General features: G+C 40.5%; 4 protein-coding genes across 6 annotated transcripts; 1 reads left to right on the forward strand and 3 right to left on the reverse strand.

Moving 5' to 3' along the window:
- Nucleotides 1-1,582: 1,582 nt before the first annotated feature.
- Nucleotides 1,583-7,386, reverse strand: LOC133495364 (solute carrier family 2, facilitated glucose transporter member 11-like). Its single transcript, XM_061809923.1, has 3 exons — nt 7,267-7,386; nt 7,025-7,160; nt 1,583-4,229 (listed from the first exon to the last, which is right to left on the reverse strand). The coding sequence occupies exon 3, from the start codon at nt 4,212-4,214 to the stop codon at nt 2,730-2,732; it is 1,485 nt and encodes a 494-aa protein (XP_061665907.1). The 5' UTR covers nt 4,215-4,229; nt 7,025-7,160; nt 7,267-7,386; the 3' UTR covers nt 1,583-2,729.
- On the reverse strand, nt 4,255-7,175 carry LOC133495363 (solute carrier family 2, facilitated glucose transporter member 11-like). Its single transcript, XM_061809922.1, has one exon. The coding sequence runs from the start codon at nt 7,173-7,175 to the stop codon at nt 5,544-5,546; it is 1,632 nt and encodes a 543-aa protein (XP_061665906.1). The 3' UTR covers nt 4,255-5,543.
- A 206-nt stretch (nt 7,387-7,592) lies between the features above and the next one.
- Nucleotides 7,593-12,088, forward strand: LOC133495366 (RNA-binding protein with serine-rich domain 1-like). Its single transcript, XM_061809928.1, has 7 exons — nt 7,593-7,745; nt 8,630-8,773; nt 8,897-9,031; nt 9,182-9,284; nt 10,067-10,220; nt 11,061-11,202; nt 11,273-12,088. The coding sequence occupies exons 1-7, from the start codon at nt 7,726-7,728 to the stop codon at nt 11,310-11,312; spliced, it is 738 nt and encodes a 245-aa protein (XP_061665912.1). The 5' UTR covers nt 7,593-7,725; the 3' UTR covers nt 11,313-12,088.
- A 945-nt stretch (nt 12,089-13,033) lies between these two features.
- Nucleotides 13,034-18,360, reverse strand: lcmt1 (leucine carboxyl methyltransferase 1). 3 transcript variants are annotated; one of them, XM_061809926.1, is made up of 11 exons: nt 17,931-18,360; nt 17,759-17,850; nt 17,528-17,649; nt 17,361-17,437; nt 16,153-16,214; nt 15,952-16,054; nt 15,729-15,849; nt 15,544-15,618; nt 15,027-15,118; nt 13,372-13,469; nt 13,034-13,281 (listed from the first exon to the last, which is right to left on the reverse strand). In XM_061809926.1, the coding sequence occupies exons 1-11, from the start codon at nt 18,014-18,016 to the stop codon at nt 13,259-13,261; spliced, it is 951 nt and encodes a 316-aa protein (XP_061665910.1). In that variant the 5' UTR covers nt 18,017-18,360; the 3' UTR covers nt 13,034-13,258. The 3 variants fall into 3 exon arrangements, with proteins under 3 accessions (XP_061665910.1, XP_061665908.1, XP_061665909.1); XM_061809924.1 differs by having other exon boundaries at nt 15,544-15,654; XM_061809925.1 differs by having other exon boundaries at nt 15,544-15,645; nt 17,931-18,359.
- Nucleotides 18,361-18,816: the final 456 nt, after the last annotated feature.

Here is an 18,816-nt window from a genome sequence, read left to right on the forward strand (position 1 = left end):
ACCCTTTCCACTCGAGTGCCCCCTTGTGGCCATTTAGAAAAAAATGCACAAATAAGCTGCATCACCGCATAAACCGCAGGGTTGAAATTAGTCACGGCTTTTCGGACGAAAATTACGGTACTTGGAGTCCATTTTGTCAAAATTGGTCAGATTTATTAAGTATTATTCAGTGGTGGGCCTTGCATTTGTTCCCCGGGGCTTCGACAGGGATTTACTTGACTTCATCCAGTTTAATACTACTACTAATACATCCCAATCATATGTAAGGCTTTTATAACAGCACTTAACTGTGCCAGGTGCATTATAAGACCTGTTTAGAATCCTTATGTATTTATTAACATGACAAAAACAAAAGATAAACAAAGATACAATGATACAAAATCTCTGACCCACAGATAAGATACAAAGATATGCCAGTAATACTCACAAGGGTTATGAACAGCATAGGGACGTCAGTGTGACGTGCTCCTGACATAAAAATAATACTAGGGTTAAGAAAAAAATGCTGTTCATCTGATAAACATCTGGAGCAAGAAAAGTAATACATCCTTTTATTCCAAGCGACATATTTGTGTCACTGGTAATGAAAAAAATCGGCTTATTGATTAGTACAATCCGGATTCACTCTATTGAGGTAAATAATGATTGATGACTCAAAAACAGAGCAGATTGTGTATATATAACGCATACTTATGTAGTGAAAGCTCACAAAGATAATTGTTTCGAAACTGAATGAAAAAGGACATTGGCATCTTTGGGGTTTCATAGGGGTCAAACTGACGGAAAATGGGAAATTTTCTACTATAAAAGTATAACAAGAAATAGTTTATTTATTATGTGAGGAGGACAATAATGATGGAATCATGCCTAGTGCCTGTTCCCAAAAGCTAAGGTCAAAAAGCAATGAGGACTCTATTCCCCAGAACTGATGGTTAACCTGTCAGACAGTGGGGATGAGCACCAAGACGGCAGGACCAATGTGACCTGTCATGGTTTGTAATTGTCTCATCCTCCTTTTTGTGATGAGACACAGAGATTGTTATACTTGGTTACGTTTTTATATCTAGGCAAACAAACTAAGACTACACTTCTCCCTCTTCTTGCTTTGATACTGTATCAAAAACACATAAACAACTACATGTGATTCACAATGAAATGAGAATGATTGTTAAATGGGCTCAAATGGGTATTGTTGTCTTGGATTTTCACTGCTGCAAGAGCAAAATGCCCACCCACCACCATTTTCTGGAACTTAAAAGTATCCCTCACATTCATATTCGCTCCTCATTTTAATATGTACCTCTATGCACGTCAATTATTACTAAATGCATATTTACTCTGCGCACAATTGTGTATAAGTGTATATACAAAATTACCATCTGATTAATGGCGTGCACCAGCCAATTCTCAATCAAAATTCTAATTATGTCAAATTGAGTTGTCAAATTGTCAAATTCAATGTCAAATGCAATTCTTCAAGTTTAGCATTGAAATTCAAATATAACTTATTTAAATTACATTCCTGATGACACATGCAGTTTTTCAACTCATAATACCATTGTCAGGGAGGAGGATGTGGAGAAACGCTGAGTGACAGAAACACACGATGTTCTTTCAGAAGGGACTGACCCACCTCAATTCTTTTCTTTTGACTCGATTATAAAGTATTATGCCAGCTGGGATAGGCTAAAGCTAGCCTGTGACCCAAGTGAGGATAAGCGATGCAGAAAATAATGGACGCTTATTGTTATAATGATGCTGATGATTATTATTATCCATCCAGTTTCTGTACCACTTATCCTCACTAGGGTCACAGGCCTGCTGGAGCCGATTCCAGCTATATTCGACTGAGAACAAGGGTACAACCTGGCTATGTTGAAAATAATTTTAACATTGCAATAAACTGAATAGTCAGATTTTTTATTACCATAAATGATGATATACGTATATATTCACAGCTGGTAGCAAGTAAATTGCCAAGTATACACAACAATTAAACAGTTTACACTTTGCAAATGTTTCATTTCAGGTCACGATCATTTCATTCATGCTATCGAGGACTATAATGTGCAAAGGTAATGCCGGTCTAGTTGTAAACCTCAAATTGATGGAACAGAATAAGTTCACAAATGTAAAAAAAAAAAAAAGAGGTGTTGCCACTCCTGAAATATGAATATGAAAATGCATGTTGACAAGTAAGGTTCATTGAATGTGTAGTGTTAGTCAAAAAGCAAAACGCTAAACTTATTTTCTAAAGGTCAAACAGCTTGGAAACTTTTTCCATATTTTAGCAAATTATGCAAAGGATTTCTATTTTATTCGAAGTACTTTCTGCAATTACATGTTCTCTCACAGCACTTTTCTTGAAATAATTATGGTACGTGGCTCGTGAAGAAATTGAATCGCCTTTAATCATAAGAACTATTGAAAGAAAACGGGGACATCTAGTGGGGTTTTGGAAAATTGCATTGATGAAAATTTAACAAACTATCGGTCATTTTGTATGAAATCAAATTGGTCAGACAGCATTATTTATATAAAAACAATACATTACTATTCATATGTGAAAATGACAGCCCTGCTTTGATTTATAGCCGAGGGCGATTGAAAGATACTATACACAGACTTTCAGATATTTCAGATTTCAGAAATGAATTAAATATCCGCAGGTCCTCTGAGTCTCCTTTCCCATGCTGACTTGATTCATTCTTGATCCTCAACAAGTTCTCCTACATCTGTCCATTTTTTCGATCAAATTTTGTAGTGATCTCAGCCAGGCTCTTGCCTTTCGTCTCTGGGAACGTAAGCCCCAAAAACACAGCCGACACCAAACACACAGCCAAGAACGGCAAGAAGCAGAGACTCCCCAGACCACTGACAATAAAGGGAAAAATCATTCCCACCAGGAGCAGACTGAGCCACATTAGGGATCCGGCGACCATGTACGCTGCAGGACGAGCTGACTGGTCAAAGATCTCCGCAGGTAGGACACCTGTCACACCTGCCGGGCCAAAGCCAAAGCTAAGGATGTAAGTAAACACACATACCATGCTGAGGTAAGGCATCCCTTCTACTCCTTGATTTTTTAGCGTGAGGGCTACCGTGATGACTACAGTCCAGCAAGACATAAGAGTGTAGCCCCCAACAAGAAGACACTTGCGGCCCACTCGTTCAATCAGCAAGTTGCTCAGGATAGAAGCAGTCAGTTCGGATGCCCCTGTGCCAATGGTGGCATATTGGATTTTGTCTGCAGGGATGCCTGCCTGAAGAAATATGTAGGACGCGTAGAAGTAGATGGAGTCATTGCCACAGAGCATCATAGCACTGCTTGCCACCATGACCGTTCGGAGCTGGGAGCGCAAGTTAGGATCCTTAAAAAGTGACCAGGGAGTCTTCGCAGAAGCTGCAGATCCGCCATCGGAGTACATCTTCTGTTCTTCAAGCATTTCCTTCATTTCTACAGTAGGAGCAACGCCACCACGGAGTCTTTCAAGTGCCCGGACACAAGCTTCATTGTCTCCCTTGTCAATAAGGAGGTATCTGGGGCTTTCCGGAAACCAAGGTAATGTGAGCATCTGGATCAATCCTGGAAGCATGTTGCTGGCAAGTAGGTAGGGCCAGAGAGGTTCTGTTCCCAACACCATATTCAGTCCCACAACTTGACCGGAGAAAATCCCTAATGCAGTGAATCCAGCAGAGGAAAAAGCCACAGCTCCCCTGAGGTGTTTGGGGGCGCTTTCTCCAAAGTACATAGGCTGGACATTCATACTGACACCAGAATTAATGCCCACGAGGAACCGAGCGAGGATGATTATTTCAAATGATCTTGCAACTCTGCAAATCAGAAAAAGTAACCCCCCAACAAACAAAAACAAGTTGTTAAAAAGCAGAGAATTCTTCCTTCCAAAGCGGACAGCCATTGGACCAGCGAGCAGGGCCCCAAACAGACCTCCCAGTGAGAAAGCTGATACAATAAGAGTCCAAAAAACAGTGATATGGGGAGTATCCAAGCCAGTGCCCCAGCGTGCTGTATGCGTAATATTGATGAACGTCTGGATATAACTTGTGGGAGCGTTAATGACTGAAATGTTGTATCCATACTGAAAGGTCCCTCCAATGGCAGCCGAACACACCGTCAGCACAAGAGTTTTTGAACTTGTTCGTTGGCTGGTTTCTTCTGGTTCCACAGTTCCTGTCGGCTTCATGTGAGGCATGATAAAAGAATAAATCTGTAAAGAAGATGATCAAGACTTATACGTCTTCTCCTTCTCTTACCACATGCAGAGCAATGTCTCCTCTGACCCTTTTGTGTCAGCAGTGAAACATTTATATGTGCAAGTATTTAAGTAGTAACACATTAAATCCTACTTCAATGCTGGAGGCTAAGAGTTACATTCATTTACTGGGAAGTTACACATAAACCACATATCAGTGATGTTTAGCTTATAAGAAGTAAGATTGGTTTGGATTACCTTCATGATACAAGTTAGGGAAATCTGACAAATGCTCCACAGTAAAAATGTAATAGAAAAACAGCATCAATAATAAATACAAATCAGTTTGAGGGTGTCATTTAAAGTACCAGAAGGAATAGCCACTTGAACACATTTAATTTAATAGTCAATAAACAATAAAAAAAAAATAACACTAAATAATAATAACAATAATTAAATGATTGTCATTCTTTTTTTTTAAATAAAGGAAGAATCTGAAAGTTCTGAACTCCTCTCGCCTGTACTGAGATGTGCATCATACATAAGCAAAACCCGATATATTTCTCTTTTGCTCTAAGGATTAGTCATCATCTTCCACAAAGTTTCAATAATTTCTAATGGTGAGCAGCTTTTGATCTTTGATTTCTTCTCAGAAATAACACAGTGTGTTAAGGAAACATACAGGAGCTGCAGCAGCTGAGTCAGCATCTATTGCATTTCATTTAAACTACAGTACGTCATTCTTTCTTATGCCATTTGTATTTGGGGAACCAAGACATCAACAAGCAACACAGAAACAGAGGCATTCCGTGGTCATTTACATGGGTGTATCCCTTCGTTCATGAGCAAGAGCAGTGCAATGGGGACAAAAAGCTATTCTTTTAACCGCAAACTCGTAAAATCTTTGGCACAATAAATGATTAAACAAATTCAAGTACTAAATGTTCAGGGCACCCACTTCTGTATAAAACAGGACATGTTATATAAATACGGTGTATAACAAGTGGCACAAAAAAAAGTGGAACACAATATAGTACTGGGTTTACACAGAAGTGAAAAGTGCAAATAATACACGTGGCTGACAGTCAAGTAAAACGTGCGTTCAATGTCACATTGTAGCCATATCAGTCAGGTGCAACTACAGTACGGTATTTCTATTTCCAAAGCACATGCTTAAATAAATGGGATTTTTTTTTCCCCAAAACCTTCCTGATTAGGTCACAAAGCATAAACCAAAGACTATTTTGGTAGAATTACAGAAAGCACTTCTGCATAGACTTTCAGATATCAATAAACAGTACACTGGTATTTTCTGTAAGATTCCGGAGTTCAGTCCCCATGGTCTAGATCCTGTCTTAGGAAAGTAAAGGAGCTGACTTCCTCCTGCTCATTGTGATCCTGCAGGGGCTCATTCACATGCTGTGCCAGCATGTTCGATTGGTTCTTTCGATCAAACTCTGCGGTGATCTCAGCCAGGCTCTTGCCTTTCGTCTCTGGGAACGTGAGCCCCAAAAACACAGCAGATAGAAAACACACAGCCAAGAATGGCAGGAAGCAGATGCTCCCCAGACTTCTGACAATGAACGGAAACAACATTCCTACCAGGAACAGACTGAGCCACATTAGCGATCCGGCGACCATGTACGCTGCAGGACGGGCCGACTGGTAAAAGATCTCCGCGGGCAGGATTCCTGTCACACCTGCGGGGCCCAAACCGAAGCTAAGGATGTAGGCGAACACGCATACCATGCTGAGGGTGGACATCCCTTCGACTCCTCGTTGTTGGAGTGTGAGGGCGACTGTGAAGACTACAGTCCAGCAAGACATAAGAGTGTAGCCCCCAACAAGAAGACACTTGCGGCCCACTTGTTCAATCAGGAAGTTGCTCAGGATTGAAGCAGTCAGTTCGGATGCCCCTGTGCCAATGGTGGCATATTGGATTTTGTCTGCAGGGATGCCTGCCTGAAGAAATATGTAGGACGCGTAGAAGTAGATGGAGTCATTGCCACAGAGCATCATAGCACTGCTTGCCACCATGACCGTTCGGAGCTGGGATCGTAAGTTAGGATCCTTAAAAAGGGACCAGGGTGTCTTTCCAGACGCTGCACATCCAGGTTTGGAGGACCTCTGCTGTTCTTCGAGTATTTCCTGTATTTCCGAAACTGCAGCCACGCCACCACGAAGTCTTTCAAGTGCCCGGACACATGCTGCACGGTCTCCCTTGTCAATGAGAAGATATCTGGGACTTTCCGGGAACCAAGGTAGCGTGAGCATCTGGATCAATCCTGGAAGCATGTTGCTGGCTAGTAGGTAGGGCCAGAGAGGTTCTGTTCCCAACACCACAGTTAACCCCACAACTTGACCTGAGAAAATCCCAAACGCCGTAAAAACAGCAGAGGAAAATGCCACAGCGCCCCTTAGGTGTTTGGGGGCACTTTCCCCAAAGTACATGGGCTGGACATTCATACTAACCCCTGAATTAATGCCCACTAGGAACCGAGCAAAGATGATCATCTCGAATGATCTTGCAAACCTGCACAGCAGAACTAACACACTAGCTACCAATAAAAATAAGTTATTGAAAAGCAGAGAATTCTTCCTTCCAAAGCGAACCGCCATTGGTCCAGCAAGTAGGGCTCCAAGTAGACCTCCCAGAGGGAAAGCTGACACTATTAGCGTCCAAATCAACGTAATGTGATTGGTTTCCAAGGCAGTACCGTAGCGTGCTGTGTAGGTATTATTGATGAATGTCTGGATGTAGCTGGTGGGAGAGTTGATAATTGAAATATTGTATCCATACTGGAAGGTACCTCCAATGGCAGCAGAGCACACAGTCAGAGCAAGCGTTTTGGAACTTGTTGGTTTGCTGGTTTCACCTGGTTCCACAGTTCCTGTCGAACTTGATGCTTTGCCGGCTGCTTCTTGTTGCGGAGATCCTGCCGGTGTCTTCATGTTAGACATGGTAGTCCCGCAAAGAAACGCAAAACGCCTTCTACACAACACTACAGCAACTCCTTGTTATCTTAAAAATCTATTGAAATGCTGAACGTACCTTTGGATTGTAGTAATCATTCTGGTGAAGTCGCCAAGCAAAATAACGGCGCTAATAAAGGAAAGTGACTTAGTCATGCCCTTCCTTTCATTACAGATTCCCTCATTGATAAGTTGTAGGAGGCAAACTCACGCAAATTGTCGTCCTAATTTTATTATGAAACTACTATCACACAACTTAATGATTTTACATCCTTATGGTTTACGTATTTATAATATAAACCGCGTAATATATGAAAATGTTGAGACCTGTTAAATCAAGTAAAGGAATTATTTACAGCAACTTCCTTATTGTCGCGCAAAGCAGTGTGATGGTTTGCTGTATTGCGTCATAATTGTGCGACTGTTGTTGTCGCGTGTTGTGTGAGGATATGTCAATGTAACCGCCGCTTTGTTAAATGTATTTTGTTTCTCGTGGAAAACTACACATACCAATCGAACCATACTAAACCATATTGGGATGAGTCTCAATTTCCAAGCGTGAGTTCATCCGCGGTGTTTATCAAGTTAATGGGAAATATCTTGCTGTTTATAACATTGATGTACAAGTAGCGACAAAGTTAAAGTAACGTTTGATAAAAGCTCTTTTTTGTTTTATGTAATATTAACTGCAATCCAAAATGTATCAAGACATTTCTGTAGATTGTGTCTTATCTGTCCTTATTCATCTTATGCTGAGCAACTATTCGACTATTTAATAACTGTGACATGGTATGTACAATAACCTGAAAAATTATACATAACTGACTGATATGAACAACAGTTGTCTACAACAGAACAGTTATGTCTACGGACTGAAAATATTTTATTTCACTATATTCACACATAAACATTACCATTTTATTATTGGAGGAATGACTGATTGTGGCCAAAATAATAACTGAATCATTTTGATCAATATTGTCATCACGGTGATTTAATTATGATTATTTGGGGGAAAAGCATTATTTTTACTGCAGTTTACAGCACTTTTCAACAAACGAACAAATGTGACAGTTTTCCATTCAAAATTAACCTTGACATTACAATAATGGATTTATTGACTGGCAACCAGTTCAGGGTGTACCCTGCTTCCTGCCCGATGACAAGCGGGATAGGCTTCGGCACTTCTGTGACCCTTGTGAGGATAAGCGGTTCAGAAAATAGATGGATGGATACTTTGGCTCTTCCTGGCTGCTTGACAAAGTTGCAGGCACTACTGCAAATGAAGCCCTTTTTAATTTGCATCAGTGCCCACAATTAATTGGAAAAAATCAGAGATGATCAAGTTCATTTAATCGTAGAAGCCAAAATTGCGATCATGATTAAAAGTTGATTAATTCTGCAGCCCTTATTGGAGATTTTACATAATTGCTGACCAACAGGGCACCCTCACTAACCAAAAGGGAGGATGACAAGATTAAGCTAGCAGTTAAACAGAAATCAGGAGCCTCGAAAGATGGGGCTGAAAAAGATCAGGGCGGAGTGAAGAACCAAACACAATGCACAGGTTCCAGTGGGAGTAGCAGGTCAGACCCTCTTTAAATTAAAAGCCTTAATGTGTAAATTGTTAAATACAACAATGAAAGTATTGAGGTATCCTGCAAGGATACCTGTGTGCAAAATAATTTTCCTTGCACTTGTTGTCCCAGCTCCAGCAGTGGCTCAGGTTCAAGTTCCAGCTCGTCCTCAAGCTCCTCCAGTTCCTCTAGCTCCCGCTCTTCCTCCTCCTCGTCTTCGCCAAGCCCCACCCGCCAACGACACAACAGACAGCGCTCCATCTCAAAGTAGAGAATTCCCCATTACATTTCAAACTAAGCAAGTAATGAATCCATTTACTTCGAATGAAATATATGATACTCTCAGAACTCAACTAAATTTTCTGATTGCAGGGTTTTTCAGACAAACTAACAGTATGGATCATTTCCTCACAACAGGTCCAAATTGGCCAAGAAAGATGATCGTGAACGGAGGAGGAGGAGTCCAACTCCGAAACCCACCAAAGTTTACCTGGGCCGGCTAACAAGAAATGTCATCAAGGTGAATGCCCCAAAAATACTGGAAATTGCTTGTTGAGATATATGAAAAGATGAAACCCCTTAGTTTACTCAAAAAACAAAAGATAAAAGTAAAAACTGTATTAACATGTTTATAACAGGGCCTAAAATTAATGGTGCATTTTGAAGATATGAAAGGTACTTAAAGTTCTAAGATGTGAAGAGTAGTACGCCCACCTCACAATTTTGATGTTTGGGTTTTGAATCTTGACTGCCGATTTCTTGTGTGGAGTCTCTTGTTCTCCTGGTGCGAGGATGGCTTTTCTCCAGATAATCCAAATTCCAAAACATGCGCACCAGGTTCATCGATTATCTATCCAAAAATGACAAATTATATCACAGGTTTTGTCAGTGATGACATGTCAATGAAATGAAAAAAAAAAAGGATAAAAGCCTCCAACTCACCTGTGATGGATGGCTAATTTGAAATGTTTAAAAAATCTTTTTTGTCACATTAGCAGTGCCTGTGAGAACAGACAGCTTGCAAAGTCAACATGGCATCTGTAAAGCTAGAGCAGCGTGTACAGTAAATAGGCAAATAAACAGCTTTACCTTTGATCTTGAAAGTGCACGATACTACAGTAATTTGGATTTTGGAAAGGGTGCGATTGGCTGGCGACCATTTCAGGGTGTACCCTGCCCCGCACCAGAACATAACTGGGATAGGTTCCAGAACACATATAACACAACTATAGATAAGCTATAAAAAATGGATAGATGGATTCTGTAAAGGTGCATTAGCGCTGTCTCTTTGCCATGCGAAAGGAGCACATTCAGGAGATCTTCTCCACCTATGGCAAGATCAAGATGATCGACATGCCCATGAACCGTGTTCACCCTCACATGTCCAAGGGCTACGCCTACATAGAGTTCGAGACCCCCGAAGAAGCAGAGAAGGCACTCAAACACATGGATGGAGGTACAAGCTCTTGAGATGGCATTTAAAGCCTGAATAGATATTAACCCTCAAGTCTTGGGAGATTTTACCGTACTTGTTTGGGTCATTTTTAGCCACATATGAACTTTAATTTTTAAGATTTTTTTTCCCCACTTTTGCTGCATTCCGATTTAAAGTAAAATTATTATTAATATAACTTTCTTTTCATTTTTCAACCTTCAAATTACAGTTTCTATGCACAATGTGGAGGCTGTTTCGGTATATGTCCAGTATTTATATACTGTGGTATCCAGTTTTGTGTTTATGGGATAATGTATTGGTAATATGTCAGTCTTACAGCCAGCAGAGGGAGCTTCCGCTACATAAATTAAAATTGAATCCTTCCCAGCGGCCTGCAGAGGGCATTTCAACATCTTAAAATTACTCATTTGCTCCATTTGTGTGCTGCAGTGCGCCATTGAACTTCTCTTTCAGAAAAAGAGAATATGCCATTAAGGAGCTTTGTTGTCCATAAATTGATGATTTTATGATTTGGTGGAAAAAACGAACATTTTCAAATGTTGAGTTTATTATTAAACCAACTCTACCCAAATTGTATTAAATCCAGTCAATAAGCAATTTCAAAAAATAATTTGAATGGGTTTCAATTGGCCAAAAGAGAGCGTGAAATGGTAGTTTGAGATTTAGTTCCTTATTTGAGTTATTAATTAATGATCTTACATTGGAAATTACACAATCAGACCCACCCTTAGAAAGCTACATCAAATTTGCATTAAAACAGCTCAAAATAAAGCAAATTGGACACCAATTTCCAGTATAGAGCCAAGTGTATAAAATAGATGTTGCCTTTAATCTTCTCAGGACAGATTGATGGTCAGGAGATAACAATCGTAGCTGTCCTGACTCCTACAGTCTGCGTCCCACCTCTTAGGATGTCCCCTCTGCGCAGAATGCCGCCTCCGCCCCTGATGTGGCGGCGCTCGCCGCATCGGATGAGAAGAAGGTGAGCGGCAATTCTGAGGCGGAGTCACGCACTCCCCCTCAGATGCATATTCAATAAATTATTTTATCAGGTCTCCTAGGCGGCGCTCCCCGGTCCGACGCAGGTCTTGATCATTAGGCTGCTCCCGCCACCGGCCCCACTTCCTTTCCTTAGAGATCAGTATAGGACCCCAGAACACTAAAGACACTAAAAGAGATATTTTGTTGTATTAATGCTGAGATGAGAACACATACCAGTTCAATTAAGATCCAATATTTTTTTAGGGGGAGGGGCATTAAAAAAAAAGACACCAAAGCAAGACTCACTGATTTTGTTGAGAGTAAATACCGACAGCACTAATCCATCAACCATTTTTAAAATGTACTTTGACACTTTGGCTCTCACTTTTAGTGTCTTTCAGCATTTATTTTGTCATGTCACAAACCAACATGCTCCTCTATTGGACTGTTGTGCTCATTTCATCCACTATTGCCTATTGTGCTGCTAATTTGAATTTGTCTGGCATTATTGTACTTTTCTATTTCTTTTAACTCTTGCACAGTGCATGGTAAAAGAGCTGAACATTATTGTAATTAGATTTGCCCTAACATTGACCTTGCATGTCTGAAGATTTTTTTCCTGTATTTATTACTTTTAAAATGCACATTACTGAGACTTTTATCTGTTGTGCAGAGATGCCAATGTTATATTGACCAGAATAAGACTTCATGTGCTGCTATTTCATCAATCGCATTACACTTTTGACCAGTTTTAATTTATTTTGAGATTATTTCTATCGTGGTAGACGTGCAGTAGGTGTGACATACAGCCAAGTGGGTTCCTTACATTTTAGCACAAGTGCAATGTTGTTCTTTTGCAAATTGACAATAAAGGTGATATCTTGTATGACTGGCAAGAAGCAGCTTTTTCTTTCACACTGTAAAAAGTGAAAAGTCTCTGATATCAGCCACTGAATGGAAATCGTCGTTTTTAAAATGTATTTAAATTTCAAGTAAGATAAAATCTGAACTACCAATTGGCTCAGTCATTTGGTTTTATGGGGATTGAGACCCCTGTGAAGCCTGTCACTATAATTTTGATTATTGTCCAATACAAAGCTGTTGACAACATAAGGATCAGCAAATTTCATGCTCAAGTGCCTTATTTCTCATTCTAATTATTTGAATACATGACTTAATTTGGTGTATAACTTTATAGAGTTAATGAAAAATGCAGGACTATAGACACATTTTTGCCATATAAAATATACTGTCCAGTGTCAGTCCTGGACTGAATTGCACCCCCACCCCTTCCCCACTTGGGTCTCCTACTGGTGCGTTGTCACCGTAGAAATTATTGTCCCAAAACTTTGTGCCCCGTCCAATGGTGCTAAATTGCACAATGGGTGAGGGGTTGGGAGTGCCGCCCCCAGAAAATTCCATCCTGGGCGGCTGCCCAGATCAGAAACAACCTGTTGCTGACTGAAGAATAATTCTATTCTTTGATTCTATGGTTGTTATGGTGACACATACACATTGTACACTACTACATAGAGCTAGCTGTATGAGGTTTATAACACAAAATACCCCTTGTTATAAATTTAAAGAAAATGATTGGGACATCAGCCATTTTGATGCAGAGACATTTAGGGGCAAATAGAAAATGTTAACTGACAACCTTCAAATATTTCCCAAACTAAATTCCATCGTTCTAGAGTAACACTTAAATGTGAATTAAGAAGTACAATGCTTTACCGCTTACCCTTAGACTCTAACCTTATTGTGAGCATTTATTATAAATAGTAGTGAGCAAATCGTCACTAAATTAAAAAAAATGGCAATCAATCCGCAAAAACCTTTGACATTCTTTTATTCTCACACATGGAGAAGTATGTTAATAAATTAAATGCGAAGAGGTTTCATTGTTGTCTGCAACAGCAAACAAAACACCAAATCCTCTTCACAGGTGTTCATAACAAGGCTCGTTTCACAAAGAAGTCAATGATACATGTGAAATCCAGACTACTACTTTTCCGTAAAACATCTCCAACTCATCCAGTGCTGAAGTGGAGTTTCAGTCAAAACGCCAACTGTGACAGACCTGACAAAACACAACATGGCTAAGCTTGTAAATGGGCCAACTGGGGTGGTCGGCTTACAGCCTGAGCCAAAGCAGAAGATGCATCATTACCCAGACTGAGCTTGTCCTTAGTGGCCCAGCAGATGCTGTAGTGTTGAAGGAGTTGCTGCAACAGCTCCTTCTCATCGAGGAACTCCAGCCGTTCGATTCTGCGATGAATAAGAGCAATACGGATTGTCTGTGTTGGAATACTTGTTTTCTGGACTGTTTTGACTGAGACGTCCTTATCAAAACTGCCCTAGATTATAGATACATGTGGACTGGGTTGCTTTGCTCTGGGATGATGAGTCGATATTTGTGGCTGTCCTTAGGTTTTGGATTCTATCATACTCTGCACACTGCATCAAATTAGTCTGTATGGCCGCTGTCCCAGAAGGAACCCTCTTCTAAAGATGATATACAAGAAAGTCCATAGTTTGTTGAAGACATGCATGTTTTGGACATAGATTACCAGAATGACATCCTGTGGTCTGATGAGGCCAAGACAAATCTATTTGGTGAGATAGTTTAAAGGTCAAGGGTCATGAAATGGATGATTTTTAGTATTTTATTAATGAAAAAACTGCAACCGGTATGGACCCATCCGTTTTTTCACCACAAAACATGATTTTGACATACATGGCTTTTTGTAACTCCCGCCATGAAAATCCTCTCAAGGGATTTGTTTTCGACATGAAGCAGGAAGTGACGATGGAGGCAGTAGCGCGCTCAAATGGTCTCGTTTGTTTCCATTAGTTTTACCTGCAGGAAGATAGCTCGTTGTTTCTTTGTTTTAGCTAAAATGCCGGCTCGTTGCATTGCTGGATGTTGCTCGAACACTCGGGAGGATGGATTTACCCTTCATAAGTTTCCAAGAGACCCGGTTCGTCGTGAAAAATGGATTGCACGGGTGCAAACGACGAGAGCTTTGTGGGGTCCAAATGACAGGTAGGTGTGTATATCACTACTAACAAAAAAATAAGTTTGGGGTGCACCACGTAATCCGTCTCTCATAACATAACAAAAGATCGCGTATGTATGACAGGGCGCTAAACCTGTCGATGTGCGTGTCAGACGGCTTCCGTGTCAGGCTCGCTGGGAAGGCTGCCGCGTCAGGCTCGCCGGCCGCATTGTGCCCCGCGAACGAGCACAGCTTCGGCCGGGCTGGCTCATACATACTGTCTGGGAGGCTGTTGTATGTTAGAAATGATCCACATATCATCTAAATATGGCTTGAAAAAATAGGGTAATATTGCCCCGGACACTTCACTCGATTGTGAGATGTTCTCTTCTTCGAAAAAGCTTCCCTGTCTGAAGGGGCGTGTCCCATAGTAGGGGCCATAGCGTGTTTTCAATGGCGAATGTCCGGGGCGACGTCACGGACAGGAGATACAACCAATATGGCGACCACTTGGATGTCGAATGACACTTCCGCAACTTTCCGCATGGGTGACCCGCTCTCCGCTCATATTTATTTTTTCATATGGACATTGAAGTGAATAATGTTTGATGTAGTTTTCATTTCACTAACTATTTTAGAATGTTATTAGGGATGACACTTGACCTTTAAAGCATGAGCAATCAGTTGCAATCAGGTAAGGAGTTAAAAACAAAAAGTGTGCTTTGCCTACTGTCAGTCAGACATGGTGGTGGGGTTTGTATGGCCTGGGGCTATTTGAGTGGTGCTCCCAGCACAATGAAGGCGTACTGTGAAGAAAGCATACTACCTTGCCACATCCTCCTGCGGAAGCATACTGTAGACCGCCACCATGTCCAGTGCGTTGGCATGTTCCCAGCCAGACCTGAGAAATCGATCTTTCTGCAAAAATGTTTTGAACAGATTACCAGATTTGACTTTTTAATTGCTTGCATACAGATTGGGTCGGTGTCTCTGGAGGGTCTACTCATTTCTGACTGTGACTGACCTATTCTGTATTTCGACCATCAATGCAATCAGGTTTTCCAGACATCATTAATGATATGGTTACATTAGCCAGTAAGGGCTTTGCGCACGCACAATTCATTGGCACTGTGAATAGATGTGAAAGCTATATTTGGGATTTGCATAAAACGGAAGCTCCCCACCCAAAGCAGCCTGATTGGCTATTAAGTGTGCTATATCTTTTTTGAAACACATTTTGACTGAATAATGTTACAATGAAACCTGATCATTATTTTAAATTGTGTGTCACCTTTTTAGACCCATCAGTGTGTTGTATTGGATGAGGAATTGTTGGAGATCACCTGAGAGTCCAGAGATCTGCAGACCTCGACCCCTGCCAGTGTGCACTGACGTCGCTGCAGGTTCTCTATCATCACCTGCCCAAAACGATCGCTCATGTTCACCTGGACAGACTCACAGCGAGAGCATCTAAAAGAGGTGGTCACTTTTGAGTGGCACTTGCAGAGAGGTGCCATGTTGTGGTTACCTGTTCGTAGTTAATGAACATGGCAGTGTGAAAGGTGTCTGCGGCCCAATGAACTAAACTGGATGACTGAGCTGGCGTCATGTAGACCAGCACACACTCTGAAAGCAGCAATGTGGGCAACCTTGAAAAAAGAACGACACGCAGTTTATAATCACCCATCGTATTTAAATACATTGCATCATCATCAACATAGAGATGAAACCCACATTTCATCCTCACATACTCTGGGTTAAGATGGAACTTCTTCACTTTTTCATCCAAAGTGGCAATGTCTCTGAGGTCTGCACCGATGATGCAATATCGATCTGAGTCAAGGCTGTGTGCATCTGAGGAAATAAACACAATAATACTGATTGTTAATGTTTGCTGAAACTCAATGAGATGTAACTTAATAACATTGATTTCAATGAGCGTTGAGGTTTACCAAGTAGCAAGGAATCTGTTGAATGGGTTTCAATGATAGGCTTGGATAAATGTGGTTTTGTCCTAAAAAGATAAAATAAACATTGCAATGCAAAAATATTATTGTACTATCAAAAATAAACATCAATGATCAGTGTTATATTTCCTGTCGCTTGAGAGATGAGTGCTCTGAGTTTCAAGTTTTTCCAAAATAAAAGCTTTCATTCAACTGATTTTTTAAAATTATTTTTATTGCTTTGACTATAGAGCACAGACAAGATAATCGTATGTTGACAGTGAGCTCACATTTTACTGGAAGCAGAGGTTTGGCAAAAAAAAAAAAAAAAAAAATTATATATATATATCTTCTTCTTTTCCTTTCGGCTTGTCCCGTTAGGGGTCGCCACAGCGTGTCATCTTTTGTATATATATATATATATATATATATATATATATATCAAAAAAAAACATGTCTTTGATCTGCATCTCGAACAATATATGCATCCGTCTTACACAGTCAGGCAAGCAGACCAGAGGAAGCAGGATTTACTTGGTGTAGTGTGCCAAAAAGTAATTATTTTTAATTCTATTTAACTGTATGTGTCTATAAAGTACAATAGTGTGGAGTACTAGTCTTTTTAATCAAAATACAAACTACAGTACAATTATTTCCAGTATTTTTAGGAGGGGAAGGCTGGAACATGGCCTTTCAATCGATTTCAATGAAAAAAGATAGTTTGGGCGCCACGGTGGGGTAGTTGCATAGCATTAGCCTCACAGTTCTGAGGAACGGGGGTTCAAATCCCAACGCCGCCAATATGTAGTTTGCATGTTCTCGCCGTGCCTGCGTGGGTTTTCTCCAAGCACTCCGGTTTCAACTCACATCCCAAAAACATGCATTAACTGGAGACTCTAAATTGCCACAAGGTGTCTCTCCATGTGCCCTGAGATTGGCTGGCAACCAGTCCAGGGTGTACCCCGCCTCCTGCCTGAAAACAGATGAGGTTGCCTCCAGCATTTCCGCAACCCTCTTGAGGATGCATGTTCTAGGGATGTGGGAGGAAACCTGAGTGCCCAGAGAACATGCAAACTCCGCACAGGGAGGGTTGGGGATTTGAACCCTGGTCCTCCGAACTGTGAGGCTGGCACTCTAGCCAGTTGTCCACTGTTCCACCTCATAATGAATTAGGTAAAAATAAACCTATAAGCAAAACTACTTGTTTATCTTACTTTATATAGTGGATTTTCCTGGCCACAACAGTAGAAAAGTCAACTTCAAAATACTTCTTGGGCAAGAGGTCTTCATCCTGCAACAATCACAAACTATCATCCTGTCTTCAAACCTTGTCAAACATTTTGATGATAGTCATTTAGACTCTGCTGGCTGGCAATCAAACCTTGAGTCTCCAGAATGTGGTGTCCAAGCCGGCACCTAGGTTGATTACTTGACAGTCACATTCTGTTTTCTTTATGAATGCATCAAGGAGATAGTTGACACCTTTAACACGGCCATAATAACCTGTCAGACAAGACAATAGAAACTTTGTGATCAACACCATGCCAGGCTAGGTAATATGACAATCTCTGATCATACCAAGTTTTCAAATTACAACATGCACATACTTTACCTCTATTGATTTCAGGGGCCTTCCGCTCACCCACTGATCTGACAAAATATTGGATGTAAGGGTCTTTCCAGTAGCCTTTACTAATGGCATACCTAGAAAACATACATAATTAAACTTTTAGTAGGAACGTTACAGACCTCAGTGGAGCTTTCAAAGCATTAACTAGCACCACCTTTTACACGTAGTGGCGTCGTCACAGGTCGCCCTCACTGCTTCATCGGAAGTATCCGTATCTGCGAAGGGGTGCCGAGCTGCCATGAACGATCCAGAATGAGTCGTCCCAAGTTATTTAAAACATCAACTACACCATTGCACTGCAGGCGGCTAGTTAACTTGCTAACGGCGCTAGCAGATGGTATTTATAACGCAAAAAAATGAAACTTATAATGAAATGTAAATCCACTGTCAGTTCGCTCGCTGAAAATATAAAAACGTGATCACCGCAACATTAATCAAGATAGACATTATTTAATATCAATTGAATGAAAAAAGGGGATTTTCACGCTAACAGGTTGCAGCCTATTTTAGTCAAGTTTGGACCGGAAATAATAAGGGACGGTTTCTTCTTCGGCGGTTGGCAACAACCTATGAAGCGTTTCACTGCCACACACCAGTCTAAAGTGGAGAACTGCAGTATACAATGCAAAACATATATATAGGTAAATAATAATAATAATAATAAATGTTATGCATTTGTTTAATAAACATAACAATGTGACGGTGTATTTAGCATGATTGCAGGACACCAGGTTAGTTTTGGATGCTAGTATTGTGTTCGACATTTTCAATGAAATATTTAACCCCAAGGATTAAACATCATTCAATAAAGACTTAATATGTTCCACTGTTTCTTTCTCATTACATCAGATACATCATTTTGCCATTTGCGCCCGATTCTCAGATGAGTTATGATATTTTCCTCCTATATCCAAACTGTGTTTTGATGTTGTGCTGTTCTTAGAAATTATTTAGCTACTCATTTACTTAATGACAACTGCAGGTCTAAATCCACTTGATTAATTATGAGTATATTTTTTTTCATTGTTATTGTTATTATT

This window comes from Syngnathoides biaculeatus, chromosome 22 (genome assembly GCF_019802595.1).
Source record: "Syngnathoides biaculeatus isolate LvHL_M chromosome 22, ASM1980259v1, whole genome shotgun sequence".
In the NCBI taxonomy this organism is placed as follows: domain Eukaryota; kingdom Metazoa; phylum Chordata; class Actinopteri; order Syngnathiformes; family Syngnathidae; genus Syngnathoides; species Syngnathoides biaculeatus.